Here is a 21,426-nt window from a genome sequence, read left to right on the forward strand (position 1 = left end):
TGAGCACCCTAATTAGTGACCAAAGTGGATCTTTATGTAACTTTCCCAAAGCTTGTACACGCAACATACTACATTTGAAAAAAAAAATACTGAGAGCTTTTTGGCAAATAATTGGTTTATGGTGACAAGTAAACAAATTGCAATGCTGACTGAGCAGGAAGTGAAGAGACTTGAGTAAATATAAAATAAAGGGTTACCCTTGTGTGAAGAATCTACTCTCATAAGAAACCGATAAAGACTTCTTGTGCTCTAGCACAATAGTCTTTCCTGCCTGTTTTTCCTTTCTTCAGTTAAGAGCTGAAAATTTATTTTTTATTTTTTTAAAGATTTTATTTATTTATTCATGAGAGACACACACAGAGAGAGAGAGAGAGAGGCAGAGACACAGACAGAGGGAGAAGCAGGCTCCATGCAGGGAGCCTGACATGGGACTCGAACCCAGGTCTCCAGGATCACGCCCTCGGCTCAAGGCGGCACTAAACCCCTGAGCCATCCGGACTGCCCTGAAACTTTTATTTTGATTACAAAGTTAAAATCAGATTAACCAAAAATGCATTTCATAAATGATTCCTCTAAGTAACGGTTTGTATTTCATGCCTCATATTATCAAAGTTGCAAAATCAAAGATACAACATGCCTGTTTTATTCTAGACTAAATGTAAGATTAAATACTCTGAAGTGAAAAGAATAAAAATGTTAAAATTATCCTGAAATTTTCTCATCAGAATCCTCACTCAGTGTCATTAGAGAATCTTTCCCCATGGACAAATTTGTTCACTATTCATTTCAAGATGCTCATAATTCACCTTTCACGTAGTATAGTAAACTTAATTAAAACCATTCATTCAATTATTTGAGATTTTACCTTGTATGTAACTTCATATTCCTATTCTTTTCAAATGAATATGAAATTCTCAATAATGTATTTTGTTCAACTAGACAGAATTTTCTTAATTTTTAAAAATTTATTTGAGAGAGAATACAAGTGGCGTGGAGGGGCAGAGGGAGAAAAAGACTCCTCACCAAGTGGGGAGCCTGAGGTGGGGCTTGATCCCAGGACTTTGAGATGGTGACCTGGACTGAAGGCAGACACTCAACCTGAGCCACCCAGGCGCCCCTAGACAAACATTTAAAACCTGTTGTTTGTTCAAATAAAACTGGATATGAAACCCTGACCATTTAAAAATAAATTTGATATCATCTGAAAGTCAGTCACGCTGCTATATCTACTATGTGTTAAATTAAAGTCTTTTAGGTGATTCTTAGGTATTTATATTGTTTTGTTCATAATATGATGCACAATGTGTTCTAACTGTGGCTTCTCCACTGAAGTGGCCCTAGAAGAAATCTAGAGGTGAAACCCATCACAACAAAGGCACCAGCATGTACACTACTGTGAACTGAGCTGTGAGCCCCTCCGGGTCTTACCAACTTCTTTCTATTTGTGTCCAGGACCTCCCACAGAGCCTGGAACATGATCATGATGATGATGGTGATGATGATGATTTCTGAACTGAGGGACTGAGGAGTGGATTAGAAAGTAGAGCCTACACATTATTTTCCCCTTGCTCTGAAATTTATTAATTTTGCTGGTGATTGTGAGCAATTACCGATCTTATTACCAGTTTTTACCACATTTAGAGTAGATATGTCAGCACCTCTAATCTTTCTCACGTGTTGAGAGAACTCAAGGACACTTAGGCCCATCTTATCAGAGGTAAAACACAAAGGAAAGAGGCTGTATCAATTGCAAAGTGACTGAGAAAGAAAATAGTCAACATACTAAAATATATTGTGACTGGCTGCCATAGCATTGGTTTGGAGCCAGGCATTTTATATATGTTTTTTTACTCCTCATAACCCATCAAAAACAATAATGTTATTGCTAGAGATATATTGTTACAAATAAGAAAAGTGAGGCTAAAAGGGAGGTTAAGAAACTCCCAAGTTCACACAGTCAGCAAGTGATACAATGATACAACCAAAAAATTTCAACTCTGGCCTCTCCCACAACCTAATGGGAGAAAGTATCATTTATTACAAAATCTCACAAATATTTAATTAAAAATTATAATGAATATTATATGTATTTAGGAATACTATTATATATATAAATACTATTATATATATATACATATATATATATATATATATTAAACTGGCATTTAGACTGATGTCTGAAGGATTATTAGCATGCACTTATCCAGAGAAAGAGGAAGAACTTCAAAGTTATCTCTCACCCTACAAAGAATATCACATTTTGTCTTTTTGAGAGCTTATGAAGGCAATGGAAAGAATGCCACTTTCTACTATAGGAATTTCCTGTGATGTTTTAACAGTTGGAACAGTGGAAGCATGTCCAGGAACATCATTTTCTAACTTCATGAGACCAAGAAGCAGGAAACACTAAAAGCCATCATGCTTGATTCGAGATAACTTTAGTCAACAACTTGCTATGCCAGGTCCAGTCAATAGACAAAGTTTGACCTGAGAGGGCAACTATTCTTATCAGATCTGTTTGTTCTTTGCTTCCAAAGCTATTTTGTAACTTTCCAGAGATAATTCTTCCTGTTTATTAGCAGAGATTCTTCCTTATAAATTCTTTTTTTTTCTTTTCAATTTAGACTGAAATAATATTTCTCTCAGGAAGTTGTCAATCTTTTAACATTTCTCAACTCGTAATGATTTTAATATGCAGATCCTTTGATCATCAGAGTGAAAGTTCAGCCTATAGTAAATACTGGTTATCAGTGCCAAACTATCTCTGAGGGGAAAAAAGATACAACGGAATCCTATGTTAAGCTTTTCACTAGCACAAGGGTCACAACTCAGATGTCTATAGCAGTCAGGAGGGTAATTCAGTGGGAAAAAAATGTGTCCTTTAGGGACTGGGAATCACAGAGCCACTGTCCTATCTCAAGAGGATAGCCAGGACTCAGGGCAGGCAAATTCTAAGCAGGAATTTGGTCCAGTGTCGTAAGACCTCCACATTTTAGTTGTTCTTGCTGTTTTAGAGAAGATAGCAACTCAGATTCTTACATAATATTTCCATAATGTTAATGTTGGCATTTCATTATTTGTAATACCATGCAATCCTAACAAAACACCTGTAAGCTAGGACTTGATAACCTTGATTCTAACCTATAGGACCTTAAATCTTAGGAATTCAGTAAACACTCAGTAAGCACTTTCTCCATGCTAGGCACTATGAAAGGACCAGAGATATTAACACAAATACAATCCAGCACCTGCCTTTGAGTTGCTCACATTCTGGTGACAGAAATGTGTATGTTGCAAATAGCTATGATCTATTAGGAGAAAACAAAATCAATCATATAGGGCCACATATATTTAATTATAAATTATGATGGGTGCTGTAAAAGAAAAAATATGTAGCACAATTAGAGATCAGAAAAGGAGTAGGCTTACATTTAAGGTGACATCTAAAGGATGAGCACACATTTATCCAAAGGAAGACAGCGAGGAAGAACATTCTAAACAGAAGGAGGGAGTCATATCTGTAAAGACCCTAAAGCAGGATGGAATTTGGCTTGTTTGGAGGAACTAAAAGGTGGCCCAAGAGTGTGGTACCTAGTAAGCAAGGGGGAAAGTCACATACCATGAGAATGGAGCAAGAAGCAGGGGTAGATTATACATGGACTTATGGTCCATCTTCAGAATTTTGTGAAAGAAGAAGCTATTGTCAAGATTTTAAGCAGGAATATGGCAAAGTAAGATCTGGAGTTTTAAGGGATCATTCTGTATACAAGTTGGGAAATGGATTAGGAGAGTACTTTTTATACCAGAACCCCAGTGACCAGTTAATAGGCTAATTCTGGAGTCTAGTTTTATCCTAGGGTGATGGTATTAGAGCTAAAGAGAAGAATGCAAACTTAGGATATATTTTGGTGGTAATAGGTCACCATTAGAGTACAAAATGTGCACAGATAAAAGGTATGGAGGGAGATGACCCTGGATAGGAAAACTGGGAAAACTTATGAATGACTTCAACTGCCATAGCAACAAACTTGGACTTTATCCTATGGGTAAGGCAATGCTCCTGAAGTTTTTCAGAAAGAGTTAACACAGTTGGATTTATGTTGAGAAAATAGTAACCTGATTTAATCTTCTGCCTCATTGATGATGGATGCATGTGCCCTATTTCTCACTCCCATCTGGAGAGCCCGAGCATATGCTGATGGCATTCAAACTCACATGAGTGCTTGTGAGTGGATTAGATTTTCCTGACGATGTGCAATTAGACAAGAGTAGCTGACATTGCTGCAATATAAAATATTCTATATAGAAATTTAGCATCTCAGACTTTGGCTTCTGGAAATGAGGTATCAGATTCACCCCTTTGCTTAACAACTAGACAGACAAAATATATGAAAGAGTAGTTTTCAGACACTGAACAACAGACAGTATGAGAGAATGCTCCGTGGGAGAAGAATAACAAATGAAGTAGGTCCTAGGTATTACCCAAGCTCACCGCATGGAGAGGGTTTTCAGGGCATAGCACAATGGTCAACAGTCTTTTGAGTTAAGGAAACATAGTTTAGGCTTTTGGTAGGCAAAAGTGGCTGGATTTGTAGGACAGAATCCTGAAGAGGATGGTACAGACACAGAGAAAGCATTTTTGAGAATCAACACAGATGTCCTATTGAGTCTTCAACTAAGCGGTGATCTGCACATGCATATGAAGAAAGTATTGAAAGAAAGGAAGAAACAGGCAGAACAGTCCCTAGACCACACACATAAAAATAGTTTATGTTCCCATCAGCAAATGTGGGAAGACCTCCTAATAAATGGGCAATGAGTAGAGGTAGAATCAACAGAAGGCACAGGAGTTGGATAAAATTGATCTAGACTGCATACTACTCAAAAGGTGACAAAGCCTTTAAAAAAAGACTTGAAAGTATCAAATCAATTCCGTGTCTCTCAACTATGTGCCAGCATAAAATTCAATACTAGTTACAAGAATGCAACAAAATCCAGCAATCAACATGTAAAACTCACAATGTTAATAAAAATTAACAAGCATTAAAAGAAGCAGAAAAAGTACTACCCATAATCAAGAAGAAATTAAGTAATCAATAGAAATAGAATCAGAGATAAAAGAAATGGTGGAACTGGCAGGCAAAGACATTAAGACAACTATTATAAGCATTCTCCATATGCTCTAGAGCATGATGAGGAGAGAGACAGAAGACATAAAAACACATAAATGGAAACTCTACAGATGAATATAATAACTGAAGTGGGAAGTACACCAGATGAAATTAACAGCCCTGTAAAAGAAAACATTAGAGAATATTATATATAGCAATAGAAACTATCTGAATGAATTTTGAAGATAAAAAAGACTGAACAAAATGAACAAAGCATCAGTAATCTATGCGACAATATTAAGTGATGTCACATATGTGTAATTGGAATCCTAGAATGGGAGGAACAGAAGAAATATGTGAAGAAATCATGGCTGAAAAATCTCCAAATGTGATGACATCTATAAACCTACAAAGGCTTGAAAAAAACAAAAAGAAGAAACATGAAGAAAACCATGCCAAGGCACATCATAATCAAGTTACTAAAGACCTGTGATGAAAAAAGACACAGAAACAAAAATCAGAATGACAGCAAACATCAGTAGAAACAATGCAGCCAGAAGACAATTAGGGGTTACTTTAAAGTACTGATATGGAGTGGGGGAGGGTAATTTGTCCACCTAGTATTCTAAACCAAGCAAAAATATCCATTTAAAATGAAGAAAAAAATAAAGACTATCTTGGGCATGGAAAGAAGAAGTAATTTTTCACTAGCACACCAGAAAAATGTGTTAAAGCAAGTCTTTCAGTCAGGAAAAAAAATGATATTAAAAAGATATTTGGATCCACAAAAAGGAATAAAAAGCTCCATAAATGGGTAAATACAGATAAAATATTTCATCCTTTTATCTCTTAAAAAGATAATTATCTCTACTTTAAAGCAAAAATGATAACAAATTAGTATTAGGTGTATTGTATATACAGAAATAAATTGTATGCATAATACAAAAGCAAAGAGGTTAGGAGGGAGGAAATGGAAATATATCATTACAAATGTCTTATGAGTGAAATGGTATAGTATTATTTGAAGATAGACTCTGATAAGTCAAAGTCATATCTTGTAAACTGAAGGGGACCACTAATAAAACAAAGCAAAGCTAATAAAATAATAGTGGAGCTAGCTAAAAAGAAATAATCTAAAATAAAGCAAAAAAGAAAAGAAAAAGGAATAAAGACAAGAGCAAGATGGTAGACTTAAACTCAACTATATCAATAATTATAAGCACATGGGAAGAACACTATAATGAAGAGATGGGTTGTAAGACTGGGTAAGATGTAAGATGGGTAAACAAAAAACAGAATGACAGCAAACATCAGTAGAAACAATGCAGCCAGAAGACAATTCAGCATAGACCTTACTCTATGCTGAATTTGAGAAATCCATTTTAAAGACAAAGACAGGAAAAGTAAAAGATAAAAAAAGATATACCATCCTAACTAACACTAACAAACAGAAGAGGGTATATAATGTATTGTTCCACTTATAGGACCTTATAGGAAAGAGGAATATAGTGGCAGAAAGCAGATATGCAGCAGCTGGGCCCAGAGAGTGGGGGAAGGGATGACTGGAAGTGGTACAAGGCAGCTTCTCAGAGTGAAAGAACTGTTCTGCACCTTCATTGTGACGGTAGCTATACATCTGTACACATTTGTCAATGTTAAGCAAACATTCTACTGGTGGATTTTATTGTATGCAACTTACACTTCAATAAAGATGATGAAAGGAAGAGAGGGAGGGGGCAGAAAAAAAGAGAGAGGAAGGGAGGAATAAAGAGAAGAAGAGGGAAAGTGAATGGGAGCAAAGAAATTAATCATTTGGTTTCAAAAAGCACAGTCACTTCAGTAAGAATAGTTTCCATGAGGCTTTCACCCCATCATGTAAAACATTTGAGCGTTTTTCTTTCTGACTGGCTGCCCATGTCTCTACTCTGATGATCCCCCTTTCCATGTCAAATTAATCATTTGGTTTCAAAAAGCACAGTCACTTCATAAGAATAGTTTCCATGAGCCTTTCACCCCATCGTGTAAAACATTTGAGCCTTTTTTTCTGATCCTTATTGGCTGCCCATGTCTCCACTCTGATGATCACCCTTTCCATGTCAAATTTATCAAGCTGTTGTCCCAAACAAAGATAAATGCATCTCCAAGAGAAATCCCAGCACCTGCTGATGATGGTGAAATTCACCTAATTAAACGAGCTGGACTCCAAGCTGGGCACAGTTGGGATGTTCAGAAGATGGAGGTGTGATAAAGTGATAAAATAGGGCTGAAAGTGGTAGAGGTGAGAAAGATATGAAATACAGAAGAAAGACAAAACAATATAGGAACAGCTCTGAGCGTACTCACATCCCATGCTAATGGAAGATGTCTTGTCAAGCACCATAGAGAAAAATAGAAATAGAACCCATCCTCATCCTCTTATTCTGAGATGATTTACTAATCAAAGGTAATTCAGATCTCTGATTATATTTAAATAATAATAATTTAGATACCCTGGAAAATTAACTTCCTAAACTTTAACAAATATACTAGTAGCTTTCTTATTCACTTCAGATCACCATGGACCAAAGCTTTCATAATTGCAAAGACACAGAAGTGGGTATATGTGAATCTTTCTTAAAAGTAAAAGTTCACTACAGAAAGTATATATACCTCTATAGAGATCATATGTTCCTCTAAATTTAAGGATGGTGAAAAAGTCATCCCCAGTTACTGTCCAGATGTTTTCATGGCTCTTTTTCTCCAGGTGCTTCTTACTCTGACCACACATTCCCTATGGAGAAGATGGATGATGCCATAGCTCCAGGACAAGAATACACCTATGAATGGCATATCAGTGAGGACAGCGGGCCCACACACAATGACCCTCCATGCCTTACACACATCTATTACTCCTATGACAATTTGATACAGGACTTCAACTCTGGGCTGATTGGACCTCTGCTTATTTGTAAGAAAGGTAAAAAAATAAAAAGAGCAAAAACTAAAATTGAAATGGTAAGACATACTATAATGGAATGAGACTTAGGAGAATCTTGGAACCTTTCTATAAATCAAACAAAGGGAGGAGTGCGGAAACCGGATCCTCGCTTGAGATTGGTATTTAAAGGTTGGAATCTTCCTATTTCTTTTAATCTTTCCTTTGTCTCAGTCCTGGAAGACTCCCCAGGTAAATCCCTGAGAGTATGTTCTGATACCATGCCCATATAATCTGTAACACTTACCTCAAGGCCAAGTCTTTTTGAAATTATACAGTAGCCTATACGTTGCTGAGTGTACTTAGAACTTTGACTAACATAATTGAGGTTTGGGTTGGTAATTTGGTATACAAACACTCAAAACTCAAGCTTCCTTTCTTATAAACAAGAATACTGGACAGTTTGGGTGGCAGATTTCAAACATATTTGATTGACTTTATAAAAAAAATTCATTGGCTGGGCCTAGGAGCAAGCATGAATTTTCATTTTACCCCCAAATAATTCAGCCTGTCTTTCATTAAAACAACAAACAACCATGATATACTACGCTGTGGGAAATAATGTGGTAGATTCACCATCTGTCTACACATACACACACACACCATATATACATACATTCCTAATTCTTTTGTTCAGTACAGAAATACACGTTTTCATTGCCTGGTATATAAAAGATGCTGTGATGGCACTGAAAAAAATTCAAATTTATAAAAAGGTCCTATTTTACTTTCATTTACTGTCAGCTGCCTTTGTCAGCTGTGAGAATGGATTAATCTTGACCTCAACAAATTCTCTAGTGCCTCATCACATGCACAAGCAAGATGGCTATATGAAACTTGGAGTATACTTCGCCAGCTGAACTTAAGTACCTGTTTATTGGCCTGTTGACACTAGAGGAAATGAACACTTTCACTAAAGCCTTGACAGTCACCAAATGTTTTTTTCCTTGTGCCTAAGTTTACCTTAAATCCCCATTCCTTGAGGCTATAAGGTGTCAGAGAAAATACTTACTGTGGTACCAGGATTTTAGTAAGCCCCCAATCATTATTACTTGTTAAAAATGCTATTTTTAAAAGATTTATTTATTTATTTCAGAGGCAGAGTGTGTGTGCACACTAGTGGGGGAGGGACAGAAGCAGAGCAAGAATCTCAAGCAGATTTCATGCTGAGTGTGGAGCTCAATGGAGGGCTCAGTCTCATGTCCCTGAGATCATGACCTGAGTCGAAATCAAGAATTGACTGCTGAACCAACGGAGTCATGAAGGGGCCCCAAGATGCTATTTTTAAAATAAGAACTTCTTAAAGTTACCATTATGATTGGCTGCTTGCCTTAAAATTTTTGCTATCTGGGAATTCATAGTGAGAGTCTTCTGTCTGGGATGCTATTAAAAAGTACATCTTAAAAAAAAAAAAGTACATCTTTTCTTTCATAGGCACCCTCACTGAGAATGGGATTCAGAAGATGTTTGACAAACAACATGTGCTGATGTTTGCTGTGTTTGATGAAAGCAAGAGCTGGAGCCAGTCATCATCTTTAATGTACACAGTCAATGGCTATGTGAATGGGACAATGCCAGGTAATATGTGGGCTGCACGCTCTCCAACCACAACAAAATCGTCAGTGCTTTTGGTCCCATTGTTTTCCTCAAAGCTCTACAGAAGTTGACCAAATTCATACTATTTTTCAACTCCTAATCAGAAAGATAATGTAATCCACTTCAGTGGTTCTCAAGATTTCATCATCTGTTTTTTTGTTTGTTTGTTTAACCAACAACTTCAACAGACAAGTGGAAGTTACCTAAGAGAAAGACTGTGTAGCTTAATATATTGGATGTAGGAATCTGAGCAGGTTTCACCTTACCCTGTGCCTCCAGGAAGACGTCCAAGATAGTAGCTCAGTCTCCTTCAGTGAGTTCTTTGGTCCCTGCTACATGGTGGTCATGGCTTCTTCCATAGAGGAAACTCTACAAAATACAAATTCAAGGTCAATCCCTAGCAGGAAGGATCAGCAGAAAGAATACAAGGAAGACATTTAGAGTGAAGATGAATAGATTAGGAGAAATATCCCACCTACAAAAATACTGTGAGCATTTCAAAAGGTGATGGATGAGTAATATCCAATGGCATGTAGGATGTTCTCTCTTTCCATTTGCATAGAGGCTCTTTTGGAAAAGCAAAATCATAGCAACTGTTAAGAGCAAGAAAAACGACAAAACTGACTCCCATCCAGACTCCTTCCACCTCTGATAGAAACGACTTAGACCAAAGATCCTGAGGAAAATAAGGGAAAAATGAAAACATTATTTTATTAAATAATTCCATACTTCAAAACACTAAGCTTCTCAGAGGTCATTCTCTGTATCTGAAAATCACAAGTGGCTTTACTTACTGAAAACAAAACTTGTCAAAAGTTGAGGTCTGGACATTGCTTTTAAACTGTATTCTATTTGATTTGGCGCTATCTTCCCACCTGGGTTATTACAAATGTGTTCAGATGACTCTGGTTTTGATTGTTCAGAGTTCCAAAAATTAGTTAATTGACCTCTGTCTTAGATCTGAGTTCCAGCCTTGTTCTATCTTTGCTTAGTGTGATCCTTGGAAGCTTATTGTCTCAATGTGACTATTTACAAAAATGGATTGACCATTTACCCTGGAGCAGAGAGTGTTTAGGAATTTTTTACATATAAAATAGCATTGCCAGTGCTATAATCTTTAGAGGGGAGTGGTCAAGGAGACCTTGTATCTGTGTCCTAGCAGAGTGAATCATTTCTGTAAACTTATAGAAGTCAAACAAAGGCAAGCCATATGCAAAAAATTAATAATTTGGTCAGGGCATAGAGATTATGAGTTTATAGTCAAAAAAGAGTAGTTGGGGCTTTAAGAGAGGCAGGATTGGGGGCCATTGTTAGTAGAATAGAAAAGTTAATACTGTGCAATTACGTTATGGAGCAGGTAAATTAAATAAATGCAATAAATGCTAATACAGGCAGCCTGGGTGGCTCAGTGGTTTAGCACCACCTTCAGCCCAGGTTGTGATCCTGGAGACCAGGGATGGAGTCCCAAGTCTGGCTCCCTGCATGGAGCCTGCTTCTCCCTCTGCCTGTGTCTCTGCCTCTCTCTCTCTCTCTCTCTCTCTGTGTGTGTCTCTCATGAATAAGTAAATAAAGTCTTTTAAAAAAATAAATAAATGCTAATACAGATATATTAAGTGCTTAATTCAGCATAAGCACTTCTTTGGGGTAAATACTTTCATCAAAGCCTCCTACCTTCTAGTTTCTTGTTCAAAGTTTCTAACTTCTTGTTCTCAACCACCATCTAGGAATCCCTAAAGTGGTCTCTTAAAAAATACAAGCCCCTCAGCCTCTCTATGGGTATGGAACTGATTCTCAGCCCCATAATGTAGTATCTAGTGATTATGGATCTGAAATTTGAAACTCAAGCCAAGGATGGAAGCTAGGGTTGGAATCTCCTACAGAGCAAATTAACATTTTCCCAGTAACTGTGAGCACACAAAGGGAGCAGAACTCAACTTTTGTCCTCAGTTCTCATTATTCCATCCATGAAATGCTCCCAGTGGCCTAGCATAATGAAGACTTGTCCATTGCATTTAAGAAGAGGCTATATTCCACAGAATAATTCATTGCCTTGTCACTTAAACAATCAACAAGTGGTTATAGAAGCAATCAAAAATTATTAAAGCATCTTCACATCATTCCCTTAGGCAGAGCTTTGACCTCTATCCAGCTGAGAGGATTAGGCCCCTGAACTCAGCCTTACTGAGGGCTCTGGTAATTCCCTCCAGCTGAACCTAAATTGATTCTAGAGTGACCAATACCCCAGGCTTTCCCTGCAGGAAGTCCTGCATCCTGGGAAACTCCTCAGTCCCAGGTAAACCAGGATGATTGGTTACCTACTTGGTTTCCTCCCTGGCCTAATCCCTTAGCAATCCTTGTGTTTTTGAATTAGCTTTCCTCATCTCTGGGCTCTCATTCTTACCTCTAGAGTACCAGTCATTGCAATGAGTTATGACTGCTTGTTTTCCCGTCACTCAGATGTCTACTTTGCTAGGGCAGGAACCACAGTTGGAGTGTCTATACCCCCAGAAACAATGCCTGATGCATAGCAGGTGTTCAATACATGTCTAGTGAGTGAATTTTTTATTTTATTTTATTTTATTTTTATTTTTTGAATTTTTTATTATAAAGTGCTGACTGCCTGTTTCACTCCCCATCTCTCCCTGTCAGATATCACAGTTTGTGCCCATGACCACATTAGCTGGCATCTGATTGGAATGAGCTCTGGGCCAGAACTGTTCTCCATTCATTTCAATGGCCAGGTCTTGGAGCAGAATCATCATAAGATCTCAGCCATCACCCTTGTCAGTGCTACATCCACTACTGCAAACATGACTATGAGCCCACAGGGAAAGTGGATCATATCTTCTCTCATCACAAGACATTTTCAAGGTAAGAAATTCCTCCAACAGTTTTGCTTGTGAATATAGGATCTTTTCTACCCAAACACTAACTCCCCGATTCTCCTTTGCCTTTTCAAGCCATTCATGCTCCAGACACACATACCTTAGTCCTGAGAACAGAATTTAGTTCTTCTGCTCTTAGACTTATAACACATTCGTTGGGATGGAGGAAGTGGGGAAATTGACAAAAAATTTTTAAAGTGAAGCAAAAGCTGAAGAAGGGTCTACTTCCTCAAAAGGAGAAAAAAAGGAAGGAAACAAATACATACATAGAGATATTCTTCCATGGGCTTTAGTATTCAGCTAAAGAAAAAAAAATCTAAGTGCTAGAACAAATCAAACGTCTGCAAATTTATGGAGGCACAAAGTTACTGAAAGTGCAAAAGATTTAACCTGAAAAGATTCTCTTTTGTAAAAAGACGAACACAAAACCTGGAATAAAGAGCAACCCAATGGATGGATTTTGAATGGAAAAAAAACACCATAATATTTAACTAGCTGAGGAGTGAGCTTTAAAGAACATCAGTAAATTTTGGTGGGGAAAAGAAAATCAGCCCAGGTTGTTATGTGGGATCATGTAAACAAAATAACTAATTGTTCTATTACACATTGTTGCTTTAAAACTGTTGGGAAGAAGGTCTGGGTAAAAGGAGGCCAAAATGTAAGTAAATGGTATCACTATAGGAAATTATTTTCTTATAAAACAATGTATATAAAAGCCAGACACACAAGAAAGAGACAGTTTGATGGGACTATTTTGTTTCCTATTCACACTGAGCAGTCAAAATTTTGAAATTGTCACCATACATACCTGGAAGATAGAGTCCCCAATAACAATAAAACAACAACAGTAACATTATTGACATTAAATGCTTTTTATATTAACTTACTTAATTTTCAAAGAAGATTTTATTTATTTACACATGAGAAACACACACACAGAAAGGGGCAGAAATATAGGCAGAGGGAGAAGCAGGCTGCCCACGGGGAGCCTGATGTGGGACTCGATCCCAGGACCCCGAGATCATGACCTGAGCCAAAGGCAGATGCCCAACTGCTGAGCCACACAGGCATCCCTACTTATTTAATTTTTAACAACAATTTTGCATGGTATGTACTATCATTATCTACATTTTACAAATAAAGGGACAGATGACAGGAAAAATGAGAAATCAACAAGGCCTAAGTCGTAAGATTTTAAGGATCTTGAAATTATACTTCTTTTCTTGAAGGAAACAAAGAAAGTCTTTTCAAGTTTTTTCTCTAACCCATCCTCTCTTTCCTTTGCTTTTTATTCTTGCCCCTTTCTGTACTGCACCAGAAGAGCTGCAGACCAAAATGTTCAGAATTTGTCTGAGCATTACCTTTACTTAACAATAAAGGTATTATTTAAACCCTTCATAAGTTTTTTTAAAAGATAGGCATTTTGGTCAGCTATAATTTCTCTCAAATTCCTTCACTGCCTTTGTATTCTAATTCAGCTGGGATGCAGGCTTACATAGACATTAAAAACTGTGCAAAGAAAACCAGGAATCCTAAGAAACTGACTCGTGACCAGAGGCGGTACATGAAGAGGTGGGAATACTTCATCGCTGCTGAAGAAGTCATTTGGGACTATGCACCTGTAATACCAGCAAATATGGACAAGTGAGTTTGGTGGTTCTTATCACTGTGTGAAGGTTCAGGGGTCATAGGTTCATGGCATGAAATGCCATGAGTTGATAGCTCTGAAGAGTATATATGTATTGGATTCAAGTCTTTTTGTCCAAACCAATCTGGAATTACTCTAAACTCACCAAGGGAACTCAGCAGCATAAGAGTAGTAATAGTAGTAGTAACAATAATGACAGTAGTAGTAGAAGTAGTAATAGTAATAGCAGCTACCACTTGTCGGATGCTTGCTATTGCCAGGCACTGTGTGAAATATTTTCTATGAGTGTTACTTTAACTCTCCAAGTTAGAAACAGCTTTTATTTATTTTTTAGATTAAAAAGATATGAGAGAGTAAGAAATTTAGAAATTCAAATAACTCTTGACACTTGAAAAATATTTGAGCTCACTCATGACAAGAGAAGTGCAAATTAAACTACACTGAGATACTATTTTCTACCTCTCAGACTCACAAATCCAGATGATAAAATCTGTTGACAAGGCTGTAGGAAACAGCACTATCATACGTTGTTGGTGGAAGAGTAGTTTGGTACAGCTATTCTAGAGGATGTTTTTGAAAATATGTATCACAATTATAAATGCATATGTCCTCTGACCCGACAATCTTACTCTGGGAATTTACTATATAGACATACTTGTTCACATGTGAAATGATGTATGTACTGGATATTCACTACTGCACTGTTAGTAGTAGCAAAAGATTGGAAATAACCTAAAATATCCATCAATAGGAAATTAGTTTAATAAATTATGGCACATCTATATGATGGAATACTATATATCTGTTTTCAAGAAAGGATGTAAATGCCCTCTGTGTATTAATATAAAAAGTTCTCCAAGATACATTGTTAGATTAAGAATTCAAGGGAGGAAAAAATGGTAGAATAGGAGATCTCCTGCTCATCTCCCCACACAGCAATAGTAATTTGACAGCTATCCACAAAGAGAAGTACTTCTGTGAGAGCTTTGGGGTTGAGGTAGGAATTTGAGAAACTTCAAGATCTTCCCAGTGGGAGCCAAGACAAAAGAAGGATATTTTGAGAAGGCATCTCATGCTCAGGTGGTAGATTCATTGATGGTGCTCCCAGCTACAAACTTGGAAACAGCCTTGTCGCATCGTGGACTCAGGTATAGCCCCACTTGGCCTTGGTCTTGACACCAGCTCCATTTGCCAAAGGACCCGAGAGAAGTCACACCTGTCTGTGACCCTAGAGGGTGGCCTACAGATTTTGGTTTGAGTATAGATCTTAAAGTGGCCCTGTAACCAGCTTCAGCCCTGGAATAGTCCTGACAGCTAAGAGACTTTAAGGGAGCCACAACCATCTATGCCCCAGGAGGCTGGTCTGCAGACCTTAGTCCCACTGCAGATCTTGAAGCATCACTGTAACCCAGCTCCAACTCTGCCAACTGCAGTCTTGCCCACCCAGGGACATACTCAATGGCTTGGTGGGAGCCTTCTCAAGGACCAAATAGGAGCCACACCCATCAAAAAGATAACAATGCTGCCATTTGCAGACTCAACTTTAGACTTTGAAATAAGCCACTATCCCAACACTAGCTTTACTGACCAAGGTCCTAGAGGCAGTCCCATCAGCCCAGAGACCAGATAGGGTCCATGCCCACCTGAGCCCCTGGTAAAAGGCCTGCCAACCACAGATGCCACTACAGGCTCAGAAGAAGCTACATGACCGGGTTCCAGCTTCATTCAACTGTAATCACAGAAGTAATCCCAGCAGCCCAGAGACTTAACAGGAGACTCTACCTGACAAAATTAGTCAGTAATACTGAAAGAAAGCGTTTGAACCTTCAAATGTACATGAACACAAGGCTACATGAATCACAAAAAGTCAGGCAAATATGGCACTACAAAGGAAACTAATAAAACTCAAGTAATCAATGTGAAAGAAATAGAAATCTACAAATTCTCTCATGAAAAATTCAAAATAATCATCTTAAAGAAGTTCAGTGAGGTGCAGGAGAACAGATAGGCAATGAAATGAAATCAGGAAAACAATACATAAATAAAATAAGTGTAATAAATAAATAAAAACCATCAAAAATAACTAAACAGAGAACCTAGAACAGAAGGATATAATGACAGAACTTAAAAATTCAATAGAAAGCTTCAATAGCAGACTGGATCATGCAGAAGAAAATTTCAGAAAAATAAATAATGAGAAATTATTCAGTTACAAAGACAAAAAGGAAAAAAAACGGAAGAGAGTGAAGAAAGCTTATATTACCTATAGGATACCATCAAAAGAATGAATATATGCATGATGAGAGTCCCTAAAGGAGAAGAAATGAAGGAGCAGAAAGCTTATATGAAGATAGTGACTGGGACACCTGGGTAGCTCAGCAGTTGAGTCTCTGCCTTTGGCTCAGAGTGTGATCCCGCGGTCCAGGGATCAAGTCTCACATCTGACTCCCTGCAAGGAACCTGCTTCTCCCTCTACCTATGTCTCTGCCTCTTTCTGTGTCTCTCATGAATAAATTAAATTAAGATAATAACTAAAAACTTCCCCAATCTTGGGAGGGTTATAGATAAACATATTCATGAACCTCAAAGGACTTCAAGCAAGATCTACCCAAATATTATCCTGAGATATATGATTATCAAATTGTCAAAAGTCAAAGAGAGAATCCTGAAAGAAGCAAGAGATAAAGAACTCGTCATATACAAGGGGACCCCTATAAGGCTATCGAGATTTCTCAGAAGAAACCTTGTAAGCTAGGAAAGTGTGGGATATACTCAAGTTGCTGAAAGGAAAAAAAGAACGATCTGCCAACAAATAATACTATATCAATCAAAGCTGTTCTTCAGAAGTGGAGAGATAGAGACATTCCAAGACAAAAGCTGAGAGAATTAAGCGTTACTAGCCTGCCTTAAAAGAAATGCTAAAGAGAGTTCTTTAAGTTGAAAAGACACTAAGTAACAATATGAAAGTAGAAAAATTTCTGGTAAAGCTAAATATATAGTCAAATTCAGAATACTGTAATACCGTAATGGTGGTGCATAATGACTTTTAACTCTATTTAAAATTTTAAAAAAAACTTTAAAATAAAAGTCTAAAGACAAAAGCATTAAAATCACCAGGTTAAATACTTTGTTAATGGATATACAAAGATATAAAGTGCAACATCAATAGCACAAGTTGGGAGGGAATAGTAAGTAATAGTATGTAGAAATTTTTATACAGTTGAATTTAAGTTGTCATCAGCTTAAAATAAATTGTTAGAACTTTTAGACGTTTGATGTAAGCCTCATGGCACCCACAAAGCAAAAATTTCTACCTCTAGTAGGTACACAGAAGATAAAAGAATAAAAACATATAAGTACAAAAAAATCAGCAAATCATAGGAAATATAGCAACAGAGGAAGAAAGAAACAAAAGAACTACAAGAAAGTCAGAAAACAACAAAATATCAATAGTAAATCCTTACCTATCAATGCTTATTCTAAATATAAATGGATTAAATTCTCCAATAAAAAGATAAGAGTAGCCAGATGGATAAAAACTAAGATCTAATAATGTACTGCCTACACGAGACTCACTTTAGCTTTTTTTTTTTTTATGATAGTCACACAGAGAGAGAGAGAGGCAGAGACACAGGCAGAGGGAAAAGCAGGCTCCACGCACTGGGAGCCCGATGTGGGATTCGATCCCGGGTCTCCAGGATCGCGCCGTGGGCCACAGGCAGGCACCAAACCGCTGCACCACCCAGGGATCCCCTCACTTTAGCTTTAAGGATACACATTTGTTAAAAGTAAAATGATAAAAAAAAAAATTTCCATGCAAATGGTAACCAAAGGAGAACAGAAGTGACTATAATTATATAAGACAAAATAGACTTTAAGTCAAACTGTCATAAGAGATAAGGTCACTATATGATAAAGGGGTTAATTTATCAAGAGGTTATAACAATTAAAAATATATATACCCCCTAACATTGGACCACCTAAATATATGAAGCAGATATTAAGAGAACTGAATGGAGAAATATACAACAATACAATAAAAGTGGCAAATTAAATACCTCACTTTAAACAATAGATAAATCATCTAGACATAAAATCAATAAGGAAATAGTGGAATTGAATAACACTATAGACCAATTAGACCTAATAGACATGTAAAGAACAATCCATCCAACAGCAGCAGAATACATATTCTTTGCAACCATACATGAAACATTCTCTAGGATACATCATATAAGTCTTACCAAAATCATATCAAATATCTTTTCTGACCACAGTGGTATGAAACTGGAAATCAGTAACAGAAAGAAAATTGGAAAATTCACAAATATGTGGAAATTAAACACACTTTCCGTAATGGTCAAAAAGAAATCTAGTGGGAAATTTAAAAAAAAATATCATGAGACAAATGAAAATGGAAACACAACATACAAAAACTTAGGAATACAGCAAAAACAGTTGTGAGAGAAGTTTATAGAAATAAATGCCTACATTAAAAAACAAAGAAAGTGGGATCCTGCATGGAGCCTGCTTCTCTCTCTGCCTGTGTCTCTGCCTCTCTCTCTCTCTCTCTGTGTGTGACTATCATAAATAAAAAAATAAAAAAAATTTAAAAAACAAAGAAAGTTCTCAAATAACCTAACTTTATACCTCAAGGAGTTGGACGGGGGCTGCAGATTAAGCCCAGTTAGCAAAGGAATGAAATAGAGATTAGAGGAAAAATAAATGAGGTAGACACTGGAAAAAAAATAGAAAAGATCAACATAACTGATAGTTTTTTTGAAAAGATAAACCAAATGGACAAACCTTTAGCTAAACTAACCAAGGAAAGAGAGGACTCAAATAATTAAAATTATAACTGAAAGAGGAGACATTACAATTGATACCACAGAGATGCAAAGGATCCTGAGAAACTACTATAATGATGATATGCCAACATATTAGATAGTCTAGAATAAATGGATAATTTCCTAGAAATATACACCCTAGGAAGACTGAATCATAAAGAAATAGAACATCTGAACTGACCAGTAACAAGTAAGAAGATTGAATCAGTGATCAAAAGCCTCTGAACAAAGAAAAGCCCAGTATCACATGGCTTCACAGATGAATTATACCAAACATCTAAAGAATTAATACTAAGCTACAAATTCTTCCAAAATATTGAAGAGGAGACAACACTTCCAAACTTATTTTACAAGGCCAGCATTTTCCTCATGCCAAAGCCAGATAAGGAGAATACAAAAAAAGAAAATGACAGCTCAATATCCTTGTTGAACACAGATGCAAAAATCACCAAAGTATTAGTATACAGCAGATTAAAATGATCATACACCATGATCAAGTGAGGTTATCCCTAGGATGTATGGATTTTTCACCATGTACAAATCAATAAACATAATATATCATATCAACAAAATGAAGGATAAAAGTATAATAGCAACCCAGGTGATGCAGAAGAAACAATTGACAAAATTCAACACTTATCTTGATAAAAAAAAAAAACGTTTAACAAGTTAGGTACAGAAGAAATGTATACAATAAAGGTCATATATGACAAACCCAAAGCTAGCATCATATTCTAAGAAAGCTTTTTCTCTAAGGTCAGGAACAAGACAAGAGTGCCTACCATTTTTAGTAAACATAGTGCTAGAAATCCTAGCCACAGCAATCAGGCAAGAAAAAGAAATAAAAGATATCCAAATTGGTAAGGAAAAAGTAAAATTGTCTCTCTTTGCAGATAATATGATTTTATATATAGAAAACCCTTAGGATTCCACCAAAAATCTATTATAACTAATAAAATAATGCAGTAAGTTGCAGGATATGAATTAAACTTATAAAAATCAGCTGCACTTATTAAACTAATAGCAGTCTATCCAAAACAGAAATGAAGAAAACAAGCCCATTCCAATAGAATTAAAAATAATAACACTTAGGAACAAATTTAACCAAGGAGGTAAAAGATCTATACAACAAAAACAAAAACTATAAAATACTGATGAAAGATATTGAAGAGGAAACAACCAAAAAGAAAAATGTTCTATGTTAATGGATTGGAAGAGCTAATTTTGCTAAAATATTCATATTAATCAAAGTGATCTACAGATTCAATACAATCCCTAAAAAATTCCAATGGCATTTTTCAGAAAAATAGAAAAAACAATTCTAAAACTCATTTGAAATCACAAAAGATCCTGAATAGCCAAAACAATCTTGAACAGGAAGAGCAAAGCTGGACCCATTACACTTTTTATTTCAAACTATATTACAAAGCTATAGAAATCAAATAGTATAATGATGGCATAAAAACAGACACTTAGACCAAAGAAGCCAAAACACAAAAAGCACAGGCAACAAAAACAGAAATAAACAAGTGGGCCTACGTCAAACTAAAAAGCTTCTGGACAGCAAAAGAAACAATCAATAAAACAAACAAAAAAAGCAACCTATGGAATGAGAGAAAATATTTACAAACCATATCTTTAATAAGCTGTTGAAACCTAAAATATATTTAAAAACTCAATACCAAAAAGACCCTACCTGATTTAAAAATAGGGAAAGGTGGGTACCTGACTGGCTCAGTAAGTGGAGCATGGGACCCTTGATCCTGGGGTTGTGAGTTCAAGCCCCATATTGGGTGTAGAGATTACTTAAAATAAAATCTTTTTAAAATAATAAAATAAATTTTTAAAAATGAGCAAAGGATCTAAATAGGCATTTTTTCCAAAGAAGTCACAAATAGCAAATGGGTATATGAGAAAGTATTCAACATCACTAGTCATTAGAGAAATACAAATTATATCCACAGTGAGATTATCACTTCATACCTATGAGGATGGCTACTATAAAAAAGAGGTAGCCAGGATTGATGAGGGTATGAAGAAAATGGAACTCTGTACACTGTTGGCAAGAATGTAAACTGGAATAGCCATTATGGAAAAATAGTAAGAAGGCTCCTCCAAAAATTAAAAGTAGAAGTACCATATGATCCAGCAATCCCACTTCTGAATATATATCCAAAGGAAATGAAATCAATATTTTAAAGAGATATTTGCACTCCCATGTCCATTGCAGCATTATTCACGATAGCTAAGATATGGAAACAACCTGAGTGTCTGTTGATGGATGAATGGATAAAGAAAATATATCACACAACACACACACACACACACACACACACACACTATGGAATATTACTCAGCCTTAAAA

General features: G+C 36.4%; 1 protein-coding gene across 1 annotated transcript in view; it reads left to right on the top strand.

Moving 5' to 3' along the window:
- Positions 1-21,426, top strand: part of F5 (coagulation factor V) — a 69,762-nt gene that overhangs the window by 14,039 nt on the left and 34,297 nt on the right. The window contains 4 exon segments of the mRNA XM_055324391.1: positions 7,855-8,067; positions 9,520-9,663; positions 12,331-12,552; positions 14,045-14,210. Coding sequence (XP_055180366.1) covers positions 7,855-8,067; positions 9,520-9,663; positions 12,331-12,552; positions 14,045-14,210 — 745 coding nt within the window.

Source organism: Nyctereutes procyonoides, unplaced genomic scaffold (assembly GCF_905146905.1).
Source record: "Nyctereutes procyonoides isolate TBG_1078 unplaced genomic scaffold, NYPRO_anot_genome, whole genome shotgun sequence".
In the NCBI taxonomy this organism is placed as follows: Eukaryota; Metazoa; Chordata; class Mammalia; order Carnivora; family Canidae; genus Nyctereutes; species Nyctereutes procyonoides.